General features: G+C 40.3%; 1 protein-coding gene across 1 annotated transcript in view; it reads right to left on the reverse strand.

Annotated features, from left to right (window-relative positions):
* Positions 1-12947, reverse strand: part of LOC118664796 (cyclic nucleotide-binding domain-containing protein 2-like) — a 63203-nt gene extending 50256 nt beyond the window's left edge. The window contains exons 1-2 of the mRNA XM_036325308.1: positions 12801-12947; positions 9773-9856 (exon numbers count right to left, since the gene is read on the reverse strand). Coding sequence (XP_036181201.1) covers positions 9773-9856; positions 12801-12944 — 228 coding nt within the window. The 5' untranslated portion in view covers positions 12945-12947. The remainder of the gene's footprint in view (positions 1-9772; positions 9857-12800) is intronic.
* Between the last annotated feature and the right edge of the window lie 982 nt (positions 12948-13929).

Below are 13929 nucleotides of genomic sequence, written 5' to 3' on the forward strand. Positions count from 1 at the left end.
TGCTAAGTGTCCAGTTGCCCGATTGACCATTCAACCAATCAAAGTGTAATATGCTAATGATATGCTAAGGCTGCTCAACTGCTCACTATGACATACACTGACCACCAGGGGGCAGATGCTCCTACTGGTAGGTTAGGTTGCTGCTGGGGTCTGGCCGATCGGGACTGAGACAGACGGGCTGGAGCCCTTCCACGGTCCCTCCCCAGCTGGCCAACCTCCCTGGCCCTTATCATGCACCAGGGGGGGTCCCTCGGCCTGGTCTGTGCCCTCTCGCAACCCAGGCTGAGAGACCACCCATGAGTGCATGAATTTTGTGCACCAGGCCTCTAGTTTCAAAATAAACCCTTTGAGTCTAGTTAATGATTAAGAACAAGATTTTCTTTCTCTGAAAGCTTGGGTCTGAATTCAGTTCAAAGCACTTCTCTAAAATTTAGTCAATAGGCAAATATAGTATAAATAGATTAAATGGATTCAGGAATGAAAGAGGCCTAACCAAAGACAACTCATGGATTATTTAAGGATAATGTTTTTGTTCTAAAGAAATACAGCACTTTTAAAAAATGCTGTGGTAGACAGGTAGAAGCAAAGAGAACAATGTGATTAGACAGAGGTACAACTAAAGTTCCAGAATGCAAGAGTTTGGCTAGTAATTATAACCCATCCCAGAAGAGATAAGAGAGAAGCAAAATCATTTTAAAGAGATGGAATGGCTAAGAGTAAGGTCTGGCTGTACCTCAGTCTTGAAGACATTAGCATACATTATGAGAGAATGGTCACTCAGAACAGTAATAAGCCTAGAAACATAGCAAATGGAGGTGGAGATGGAGAAAGGGAAGAGTTGGTGGTAAGTGCCTATCAGAGTTCAGACAGAATCGGGGGGAGGTGACTGTCTCACTCTGGAGGTGCTCTGAGCTCTGGGCTTGGATTTATTCCAGGCGTCCCCTTGGCCTGCATAAAAGATCCCTCGAGACCACTTACAGACCTTTACTTCAATTTTACCTTCACTTAGCATCCCTCTGACTGTGAATTCAGCCTCTCAGGCCACCCTAATATAGGAAGGATTCATGAAATAATAAACACGAATATCTTAGTGACTGGAAAAGAATATTCACCATCAACGTTAAGAAGCCAACATTCAGGTTTACACCTTTCTCTTGTAAATTAACATGGGTCAGTCCTCTCCTCTTCTCAGGAGGCATCTCATGAAGCGCTGGCATGTAAATGTCTGGAACTGCAATCTGACATCAGTCAGGCCCAGACAACAGCAACTTCACCACCCGGTGGGGAGGTTGGCTGCCAGTTGGCTACACCCCCTTTAGAGGCTATACTCCCTGATGTTACAAAAAAAGAAACATGTAGGAATACATAATCCACTTACTATCCTGTGAATTTAGCCCTAGATGACTAGATTATGTGGATCAGAAATCAATTGCATAAATCAATAACCAATATTAAACCTATTAGGTTGTATAAGAATGTACACTGTATCTATTTTATTTGTGGTGGGCCCTAAAACAAGGAATTATTTTTTGATAAATACAAATTTAAGAAATGAAGGAAGATGGGGTGGGGGAGGAATTCAGGTTCATTTCAGCAGATTAAGCTGCTAGTAAGACGTGATGACTTCTCATATGACTGTTAAGCCAGGTGGTTTCAATTCTTTTGAGAAGCTAGTCATAAAAATTTTTGGAGGACAGAGAGAACTATAAAACTAGATCAGTTATGTAACTGGACTATTCATTATAGTACAAGGCTGTGAAGATGAAAGTTGTTCCTGCTTTAATATAAACATAAACAGAGATTATTTTGAGAACTATCCAGCATGGGGAAGAAAAAAGGCATCTGAAAGTTTACTGTATTTGTCTGTTATATGACTCAAGTACACATGATCTATAGTGCTAAGTTTCACCAAAATTTATGATGGAGAGAAAATAGAGAATAACAACTCATTAAAAAGATGGAACAGAGAACATACAATGGAGTCAAGACAGTCTCTTCAATAAATGGTGTTGGGAAAATTGGACACATACATGCAAAAAAATGAAACTAGACCACCAACTTACACCATACACAAAAATAAATTCAAAATGGATAACGGACTTAAACATAAGACAGGAAACCATAAAAAAAACTAGAGGAATCCATAGGCAGAAAAATCTCAGACATATGCCAAGCAATTTCTTCACCAATACAGCTCCTAGGGCAATGGAAACTAAAGGGAAAAATAAACAAATGAGACTAAATCAAAATAAAAAGCTTTGCACAGCAAAAGAAACCATCAACAAAACAACAAGAAAGCCCACTGCATGGGAGAACATATTGGCCAATGTTATCTCCAATAAGGGTTTAATCTCCAACATTTACAGGAAACTCATACAACTTAACAAAAGGAAGATAAACAACCCAATCAAAAAATGGGCAAAGGACCTAAATACTTTTCAAAAGAAGACATAAGAAAGGCCAAGAGACATATGAAAACATGCTCAAAGTCACTAATCATCCGAGAGATACAAATCAAAACGACAATGAGGTATCATCTCACACCTGTCAGAATGCCTATTATCAAACGACAGGTGCTGGGAGGATGTGGAGAAAAAGGAACCCTCCTTCATTGCTGGTGGGAATGCAGACTGGTGCAGCCACTGTAGAGCATAGTATGGAGTTTCCTCAAAAAACTAAAAATGGAACTCCCATTTGACCCAGTGATCCCACTTCTAGGAATATATCCCAAGAAACTAGAAACACCAATCAGAAAGGATATATGCACCTCCATGTTCATAGTGGCACAATTTACCATAGCTAAGATTTGGAAACAGCCTAAGTGCCCATCAGCAGATGAGTAGATTAAAAAACTGTGGTTCATCTACACAATGGAATACTATGCTGCAGTAAAAAAGAAGGAATTCTTACCATTTGCAACAGCATGAATGGAACTGGAGAGCATTATGTTAAGTGAAATAAGCCAGTCAGAGAAAGATATATATCACATGATCTCACTCATTTATGGAATATGATGAACAACATAAACTGATGAACAAAAACAGATCCAGAGACAGAGAAGCATCGATTAGACCGTCAAACCTCAGAGGGAAGGTAGGGGAGGGTGGGTGTACAGGGGAGAGATCAACCAAAGAACTTATATGCATGCATATAAGCCTAACCAATGGACACAGACAACAGGGGGGTGAGGGCATGAGTGGGGGGGCAATGGGGCGATAAGGACACTTATGTAATACCGTAATCAATAAAGTATATATATACATATATATAAAGATGGAACAGAGTACTCATATTAAATGAGTTGTTCCTACTAAGCAAGTTTGAATAAAGGCAAGACTGGTAATTATAAGTATGCTATGCATAACTGAGTAAAACATCTGAAAATTACTCGATTTTCTAAGTACTTGTTGGGGACAAGTTTTTGTAAAATCTGGGCCTTGGATGAGCAATCAGCAGCATGCTGTGAAGAGGCTTAAAATTTATTCTCAGGAGAACATTTATTTCCCAGTGATTAGACCTCCCTTTGCTAGGATCCAGGTCCAATAAACTTGAAGTGGTTTTGATGTATCAAGTTTCTGAGCAAATAACAAACAAAACCAGAAAGAGAAAATTGTGAAATTGTAACGTCCATTGCAGCCTTCTTGGGCAATCACAGCAATTACTGCTGATAACCGTCCACTCAGGTTTAAGTACAACCTCTCATGCATGTGTTCACATACAAAACAAGGGTTTCAAGTTTCCTGTCACTAATCAGTCTCTGCCACAGTATCTGCTTCCCGGGCCAGTGCTGAGACCACTCCATGGCCTGGCCAGACAGAGTACCCACCAGCTAGCTCTACACACACCAGCATGAAACTCCCTTCTAAAATACAGGCCAGTTACGGACTTCTGAGGCTGGCTGCTGTCCTGAGATAACTTCCACTGCTCAGGTTTCCCTTACTGTTCAGGAAAGGAGCATGGCTGCCAGATCCCAGGTGGCATAGGCACGCCAAAGGCTGACTGCTTGGTACCCAACACCACCTTTTATTACGGAAAACTTGAAGGATGGGAAGTGAATGATTCAACCAGCCAGTGAGGACAGAGTACATAAGTCTGTGATTAAGAAGGTGAGTCATGTCACAAAGCTGGGAATATGTTCTGGTAGCATATTATAGGATAGGCCACTATACAGCAAATCTTGGCACTAATGAATAAAGAGGCCTTTGTTATTATTCTGGAAGTTACGAAGTTTCACAAGTATCTCTCCACGCTTGCCAGTGCAATCCTTTGGAACTTTACAGGAGACCTCTATCTTTCTTTCTTTCTTTTTTTTTTTTTTTTTTTGAGGCCTTTATCTTTCATTGCATCACTCCCTGGGAACTACTTAGACGGGAAACCATGTGGTTGAGAGTGGAAGTTTCAGGGTCAGGTCCTCTGGGTGTGAGTTCTACTCCTTATCAGTCGTGGGCCCTGGACAACTTGCTTCAGATCTGTTAGCTTTCTTTCTTCAGTGTGTGAGAGAGAAATAAGAAGAGTAGCTATTGGAGTCATTGGGAGAACTGAATGAGCTACTGCAAGTGAAATACACAAATCCGTGTTGTTGTTTCTTTAAAAAGGTGTTCAGTAAATGATAGTGTTTGGTAACTGTGACTCAGCTGTGTCAGTTCCTCTAATCTTCTCCCATTAGACCTCTATCTACGGCCTCTTTCCCAGAAGCCAGCTCCCCGGGGGTCCCAGGAGCTCATGATCACAGTCACCTCATTTACCGTACTTTCCTGCTCAGATATCCCGGGGGTCTGTGGATGGCCAAGTGAGTTGTATAATCACAGCAGCTCTGAAGTGAGAGTGCGGTGAAATCACTCTGGCCTGAAGTGGAACAGGAAGGCTTAGTGTAAGAAATGGAACTTTTAAAAAGATATTTTTTTATTGACTTCAGAGAGGAAGAGAGAAGGAGAGACAGAAACATCAATGATGAGAGAAAATCATTGATCAGGCTGCCTCCTGCACACCCCACACTGGGGATGGAGCCCACAGCCCAGGCATGTGCCCTGACCAGGAATTGAACCGTGACCTCCTGATTCATAGGTTGACGCTCAATCACTGAGCCACGCCGGCCAGGTGAAATGGAACTTTTTAAGTTAATCGGTTATTTTATTTATACCTAACCCCAATCCCAAATATTGGTGGGATTTTTTTAAGCACGTAATGAACGGTGGAAATAAACAGTGGAGAAAGTCAGAGGGAGGAGAGAACACAGACAGGGGAAAAGCAAGGCCAGCCGTAAGATTTCACCTAATTATGTCCCAGACCATCTAGCGCTAGATATGGGCAAATCCGGCTATGACTGTCCTGTGATGATGGCAAAAAAGGGAAATATGATCAGTTGCAAAATTCATATATGCCAATATGTGTCTTCTATGTCAGCCACTGTTCTAAGCATTTTAGATGTGTTCACTCCCTTCTTGGCATAGCAGCTCTATGAATTGGTGCTATGTGATTGCTGTTTATGTGGATGGGAAACTGAGGCTCTGGAAAGTTAAATAGGCGGCCCAGTACTCACGGTGGCAGCACTGAAATTTGAACTCTGGTTGCCCAGTTCACAGCCCTTAAGGACTAAGCAATGCTATTTTGATAGACAACATATAACAAATAATAGAAAGCCAGCAGTTCAGGGGGAGGATTTCCTAACACTGAGAGCTAAGCCCTCATAAAGACAAATAGTTTGACAAAGTACACTAGCTTCCAGATTGAGGGATTTCCCAGGTCAGTTTTTTTTTTAAAAAAATGTTCTTATCGGTTGCAGGCTCCTTTCCAGCACAGGCTCTGGTCAGGGGCATGCAGGAGGCAACCAATTGTTGTGTTTCTCTTACATTGATGTTTCTGTCTTCCCCTGTCTCTTCCACTCTCTAAAAATCAATGGGAAAATATCCTCGGGTGAGGATTTTTTTAAAAAGTTTTTATATATGATGTACAGCCTAGCTGGTGTGGCTCAGGGGTTGAGCATTGATCCATGAAACAGGAGATCATGGTTTCATTCCTGGTCAGGGCGCATGCCTGAGTTGCAGGTTTGATCCCCAGTAGGGGGCATGCAGGAGGCAGCTGATTGATGATTCTCTCTCATCATTGATGTTTCTATCTCTCTCTCCCTCTCCCGTCCTCTCTCTGAAATCAATTTATAAAAACATATTTTTAATAAATCCTTAAAAAATATGATGTGCAGCTGTCCAACTCTTTTTGTTTGTGTGTGTCAAGTAAGAACATTAAAACAACAACTACTACTACCAGGGATTGTCAATATTATTTCAGGAAATAAATAACATGTAAGTACAAAACACACACACACACACACACACACACACACACACACACACAAGCATAATCGAAACACAGGGGATCTAGCTTTACAATTTTGAGTAAATTCAGCTTTGTGAAAAATGTACACCGTCCTTGTCTTTTTCATTGGCCTCTGACAGGTGAAGAGCTGTCAGGTGAAGAGCTGTCAGAGAATATCAATGGTTGTCAGAACCACTGACAACCTCTCTTCGGCATCACTGTGACCCCAGGACAGCAAGGACCCAAAGGCAGAACTGAGACTCCATTCTTCTCCAGGCCGGATCCCAGGAAGGTCTCAAAATTAAGTCTCTTAAGAACCAGAAGATATGATCACATCAAAAAAACACACACAGAAGGTCTGTGAGCAGCAGCCAGAGCAGGTGGCCTCAATCATGATTTCACACAAGATGCACATATCGCTCACCAACATGAGCGCATCACTGCAGGCTGTGAGACACGCCACCGGGACACGCGTACCATCAGGCTGTAATTTCAATCTGGAATAAAACTGAATACTGTATCTTTTTTAAAGGAACACATTATGCTTCAAGAAAATATAAGATGAACACCAGGAACATGATTCGATTTTCCTGATGCTAACACATTGGCAGTATTTTCCTATTTTGTTTGGTAAAGAATTTTGAGTTGCTTCTAAATTTATGCTGAAACCCATTGGATGCTTTCCGAGGCCGAAGCCAGCAGCTCCCTTTGTTCAGGGAGTTGTATTTACAATCCCCACTGTTCCTATATGTCCATTAGAATGCAATTATCCTGCTTGGGGGGAAATAAAGGTCACTGGGTTAATGGAGCTCACCTTTCTTTTTTAGCTCATAAATAATAAATCAAATATAATATTTAAAAAGAAAACCACATCCTGCATATCATTGTGTTTCTGTTGCTTTTCTCACAGAACATTTGAGTACATGGCACTTACTATGGCCATAATCATTACAGTCCATCAAGTTCCTATAGCAGTGATGGCGAACCTTTTGAGCTCTGCGTGTCAGCATTTTGAAAAACCCTAACTTAACTCTGGTGCCATGTCACATATAGAAATTTTTTGATATTTACAACCATAGTAAAACAAAGATTTATATTTTTGATATTTATTTTATATATTTAAATGCCATTTAACAAAGAAAAATCAACCAAAAAAATGAGTTAGTGTGTCACCTCTGACATGCATGTCATAGGTTCTCCATCACTGTCCTATAGCACTGGTTCAGTCAAGAAATACATATCATGCATCTATTAAATTGATAGTCATAAAAACTCAAATGGTCAAGAAATTTCTCATGACATTTTCTTTTTTTAAAATATATTTTATTGATTTTTTACAGAGAGGAAGGGAGAGGGATAGAAAGTTAGAAACATCAATGAGAGAGAAACATCGATCAGCTGCCTCCTGCACACCCCCTATTGGGGATGTGCCCGCAACCAAGGCTCATGCCCTTGACTAGACTCGAACCTGGGCCCCTTCAGTCTGCAGGCCGATGCTCTATCCACTGAACAAACCGGTCAGGGCCTCATGACATTTTCAAGGTAGACTATGGTACATTCTACTCTGACTGTAAGAAACAACTCACAAGATTATTTATACTAGCAAATATACAGAAAATCTCATGGACTTAATCAAAGTATTGGCAAAGATATGCATTTTAAAAATTTTAAACAAATGTGTACAGATTCAAGCACATTCCGTTGCTTCCAAAACAACTTACCAACAGTACTTGTAAGGAGACAGCCCTTATGACCACGCCAATAATAATAAATATTTCTAGGCAAGAATCTGCTGCCACTAGTTTCCCTAATGACAAAACGAAGACATTCCTGCCAGCTAAAGAGCTGAACACGGCTCTCAGCCCAAAAGAGCCCAATCGATGTTTTCACTTCGGGCTTCCCAAGGGAACAACTAAGCAATCGCTCCAGTACCTGGCACATCGAGATTTATAAGGCAGAATAGGAACACACGGCCTAAACAGCTTCAGAAAGCCACTTGTCTAGAGAAACTAAAAACAAAACAAAACACACAAAAAACTAAAAACAAAGCAAAAAACAACAACAGAGCATCTGCTATTATATCACCATGCCCCTGAAAATAAGGCTACATGTCTCATGCGATTTATCTAAGAAATATTTTTTAAATAAAAAGGGAATGATAGTACACCTCTGAGCCTATTATAAGAACTGTTAAACACTTATAAATAACTCCCCCAAAATAATGAAAACGAAAAACTCCATTTCCACTTGACGCAGGCTTGTGCGACAAAGCGCACTGCAATAACCCAACAGAACCACACAGCTTCTGCCTCCTCGTTACGAGTTTCAGCAGCAGCCCAGCACAGCCCTGTGAAAGGCATTTTAACGGAATTGCAAACCCAGCAATGAACCAGACAACTGTTTTCCTAAATAACACAGCAATGGTACTCACAATTATTTCCAAAGTTTATTTGAAGGGCATGTGTCTGTCATCAACAGCCTGTCATTATTTGTTTTCATTATCATTAATAGCAACAAAAGTTGTTCTGCCAGGCACTGATCTAACAGTTTTATGCGAGTTACCTAACTTAATCCTTGAAAAAAAATTCAATGGTCTGTGAAGGGTGGCAGAATATACCCCAAAATATGCCACTTTGGCATAAGGATTATTTTGAGCTAAAGAAACCTAAAAAACAGTACATGCAAGAAGAGCATTCTAATCTCCCCTTTTCTTCCTGAAAACAGGAGATTAAAAACTCCCTTGTGAAAGATGCCCTCTTCTATACCAGGAGAAAAGAAACATTCTTTGATGAAGAGTCAAAGCCGAGAAAATTCTATAAAAATAGACCTCATTAAAATAATTCTTATCTTCCTGTAACCTCCTCATATATTTTAGTTACTTTTCCACAATCACCTCTTTTCATTTCCTTGTGAGGACTCCTATGTCACATAAAAATTATCTAGATTTGTAGCTTTTCTCCTATTAATTTGTTTTATGTCAGTTTCATTCCCAGGCACAGCCAAAACACCCTTTAGATGATAGAGGTAAAAGTCTGCCTCCCCTATATCTGTGATAATTTGAATCTAATTAACACTATAGATCAGTACAAAGCATTAACTAACACTATTTAAATATAGACACTTATTTTCCTTAATATTCATTCTCATTGTAAATACTTTTGGTTTTGAGCCCTGCCGGTGTTGCTCAGTGGTTGAGCATCCACCCATGAACCAAGAGGTCACCAGATCAATCCCCGGTCAGGGCACATGCCTGGGTTGTGGGCTCAGTTCCCAGTAGGGGTGTTGATGCTTTTCTCTCTCTCAGTGATGTTTCTATCTCTCTATCCCTCTCCCTTCCTCTCTCTCTAAAATCAATGAAAACATATTTTAAAAATATTTTTGGTTTTAAAATTTATCTGGGTTCCCCAGAAAGGTTTCCTTAAAGTATTAGTCATTTTACTAAATATCATCAGATACTTACTTCTTTACTTATTACAAGAACTTTTACATCTGTTTTACAAAAAAACGAAGCAGGCCGATTGGTATTAGTTAAAAGGCAGGTTTCCTGAAAAATAAAAACAAATGGATTTCTTCAGGAATTTTTTCAGCCCTGATGTTATTATTACAATGAAACTCTGGCACCGTATGGAATTATAAGTATGCATCATTTTAGGCAAATAATTTTTAAAAAAACAAATCTTGAGCAATAAAAAGCAATTGGAATTGATAAATAAGGACTGTCCTGGTCTTACTTTCACATAATCTATCAGTCCCAGCAGCACTAAAATGTAAGGACTATTTTATAAAAACAGAATGCAGGGTTGAACAATTATTTATTCTGGAATACTTGCTATATTAAAACAACAGCATAATCTGCAAACACACAAAATGCTGTATGTTAACTCCACTCAACATTTATTACTAAGAAAAAAGGGTGCTTTGTCCTACAGATGGCCAACTTGGAGTGGATGCTAACCTAGATCCATGAGGTTCAATGAGGGGTATGGTGTGAGTATAACCAAATACAAAATTATAAAAAATTTTAGTGATTCTAATATTGAAAAAGATGTAGCAATAAAGAATCAAGGTGAGTTTATCTTATTGAAGGGAGAGTGACATGACTTTAACATCTCTCTTTTCTTGAGATGGGACATCCATCTTATGCAGCCCTTGGACGTCAGCACTCCTGGTTCTCAGGCCGTCACACCTGGACCAGGCCTTCCACCATCTATCCCCCTGGTTCTTGGTCTTTGGACTTGGACTGAATTATACCCATGGCTTCCCTGGTTCTCCAGCTTGCAGACAGCAGGCTGTGGGACTTCTCTGCCTCCCATTCCTACAATAAATCTCCTCTTACATATATCTGTATATATCCTATTGGTTCTGCTTCCCCAGAGAACCCTATATGGATTTTGGTTGAGAAATACCAGTTCAGATAATCTCCAAGTTTCTTCCTTTTAGTTAAAAAAAATATATCAGTGGCTCCATTTAATCTGCTCACAGTTGCAGCAGCATGGCAGAGTAAACAGAGCACTGATGCAGGATTCTCCTACCCTTTCTGCCACCAACTAGCTGTCTTAAAAGGAGCAATTCAGCTAACTGCTCTGGTTCTCCATTCATGAAGGCGTAGAGTGAAAGAGTTTGTTTAGCTGACCTCTGAAGCTCCATCCAACACTAAGGTGCTGATCCTGGGGAAGATCTTGATGTCCACAAAGGGTCATAAAGTTCTAAGTAAGAGTGCTTCCAAAGTGCCTCCAGCACTAGAACATTCAGCCAGTCACAGGCTGGCCAACATCTTAGCCAATGTTCAATCTATCAAGACATATTTGACCCACCAGTGATGATACATAATTAACAATGGGAATACCATGGAAAAAATAAGGTTTGCTTTTTATTGAAAACTAGAGGCCTGGTGCATGAAATTTGTGCACTGGGCAGGGGCGCGGGGGGCGGAGGGGGGATGTCCCTCAGCCCAGCCTGCACCCTCTCCAACCTGCGACCCCTCAAGAGATGTCCCACAGGGATCGGGCCTAAACGGGCAGTCGGACATCCTCTCACAATCCAGGACTGCTGGCTCCCAACAGCTCACCTGCCTGCCTGCCTACCTGATTGCCCCTAACCACTTCTGCCTGCCAGCCTGATCACCCCCTAACCACTCCCCTGTCAGCCTGATTGACACCTAACTGTTCCCCTGACAGCCCAATTGCCCCCAACTGCCCTCCCCTGCAGGCCTGGTCACCCCCAACAGCCCTCCCCTGCCAGCCCGGTCACCCCCAATTGTCCTCCCCTGCTGGCTTGGTTACCCCTAACTGCCCTCCCCTGCTGGCCTGGTCCCTCCAAACTGCCCTCCCCTGCTGGCCTGATCGCCCACAAATGCCCTCCCCTGCAGGCCATCTTGTGGCCACATGGGGGCGGCCATCTTGTGTGTTGGAATGATGGTCAATTGCATACTGATTGTGACTAATTAGCATATCTGGTTGTGACTAATTAGCATGTCAGGACTAATTAGCATATCCCTCTCTTATTATTGTGTTGGAGTGAAGGTCAATTTGCATACTGGTCATGACTAATTAGCATACCTGGTCATGATTGTGAGGGCATCATGACCAATTTGCATAATATATAGATATATAGTTAGGAATACATCTTTGTCCTTTGCCCTTCTCATTGGATTTGTTAGCAATAAAATATATTGAATCCATCTAGTATTGGTATTCCCATAGTCAGTACCTTGCTTCAGAGTCTGCTCATCAATTTTCCACCTGCTCCAATTCCATGTTGTCCTTTCTCTGCTAACATAACCCACCTATGTTAACATTTAGTAGATGACTCATCACATCAGTCATCTGTCTAAATGTTAATCTGATTCATCTCCCTCTGACTTAAAACACTTCAATGAGCTCCACTGCCTGTAGAATTAAGTCCAAACTCTTCATCATGATTTTCAATACCATATTTGTCCTCAGCTGACATTTCCAAAATAAAAACCAGCAACTGTTCTCACCTCCAAGACCTCCACACTTAGGTACTTTTGGATCCAAGGATCTCCAAATCAAATCTTCCCTCAACTAAATACAGAAATGAAGCAAGTTTTATTCCTACACACAAGCTGCTTTCTGCCCTAAATTTTATCCCTTTTGCATAAAGTATTTTACAAGCATAGACTTTCTTTAAAGAATCAAAAATATCTCCTTGAATCAGTAACTGTTTTGGTACACTTTTTAAAAAATACCAGCCTCCAAAGCTACAGGGTTTGTAACTCATTCATTTAACTGGGCAATCATTCATATAACAATCAATTATGAATCTTGCAGGTCCTGTATGTTGGCAAACTATATATCAGGCTATATGTCAGCTCTACACTGCTAAGGAAAATACACATTCTTTAAGCATTTCAATTACTGAAATATTTCATACTTGAGGACAATTTTATTTTAGTACAATGACACATAACTTAAATTTTTAAAAATAAAAATGGTAAGAGACTGAGAAATTTAGACAATATTTACCCCTATGAAGTCACCTTCTTCAAACTCATTTAAAATTCCAGAGTTGGTATTTCGGTTCATGCTGGTATTACTTGACATGACCTTTAAATGTCCAGCAAGAATCAGGTAGCATTCAAGTGGTACATGTCCTTGTCTTAGAAGCATACTTCCAGCTTCAAATCTGGGGAGAGAGAATATTAAAAACACTTCTGCAAAATGGCAAGTTTGAAGTCATCGTTGGCAAACAAAATGCTGTCATCTTCACCTGTAAAGAATTTTATGTTTTGTTAAGAAGCAATTATCATCTTCTGGTATAGACCTTGAAGGCAAGGACTAGAGCCAACCTGTCCACTGCTATAGCATTGGTGCCGAGAATGGCACTTGGCTCATAAACTAGGCCCTCAATGAATATATATTGAGTGGATTATGAATAGGCAGAAGGAGGTGTTGCACAATCACAGAACAGAAAGTCTCCACACAAATGAATTCCTTAGATAAGCCCTGCTTTCACAAAATATAGGTATTTTTAAAACACTACTGAATTCATGAGGTAAGGCAAGATTTTTGGTTTTCTGGGAGACAAATTTGGTATTGATTAGCATTCCTTTGATCAAGACTTTTAAAAAATACATTAAGTCCTGACTTTTTTATTAATTTTACCATTTTGTTTTCTTACATAAATATAATCTCCAAAAGTTTCTTGGAACTGTGGCAAAATGACTTATAATAAAACCACCTTTCCCATAGGCTAATTGATATAAACAAGAGTTAAGCTCCTATGGCATCTCATCACCATTATAACAAATGACATTGAACAAAACGTTATTTGAGGATGTGCTGTATTATACTCAGGAACAGTTTTGTAAATCTGCTGCTTTTCCCTATTTGTAGGTATTGAGCCAGAGGACAGTAGTTTGCCCACTCCAAGTTTATAGAAACAACCCATCCCTGGTAGTAATGCATAATGAACTTTAATGAATATAAAAAAATCACCTGGGGCATTTGATAAAAGATCAAGATTCCTATACACCCTGGAAATTCTGGTTTGGTAGATCTGGGGTGGAGCCTTGGCATCTGTATTCTTAAAAGGATCTCCAGATTATTTTGATAACAACCACACTTAGAGAAACATTGTATTTGAGGCTAAGAA

The sequence above is a fragment of the Myotis myotis genome, unplaced genomic scaffold (assembly GCF_014108235.1).
Source record: "Myotis myotis isolate mMyoMyo1 unplaced genomic scaffold, mMyoMyo1.p scaffold_m19_p_1, whole genome shotgun sequence".
Classification (NCBI taxonomy): Eukaryota; Metazoa; Chordata; class Mammalia; order Chiroptera; family Vespertilionidae; genus Myotis; species Myotis myotis.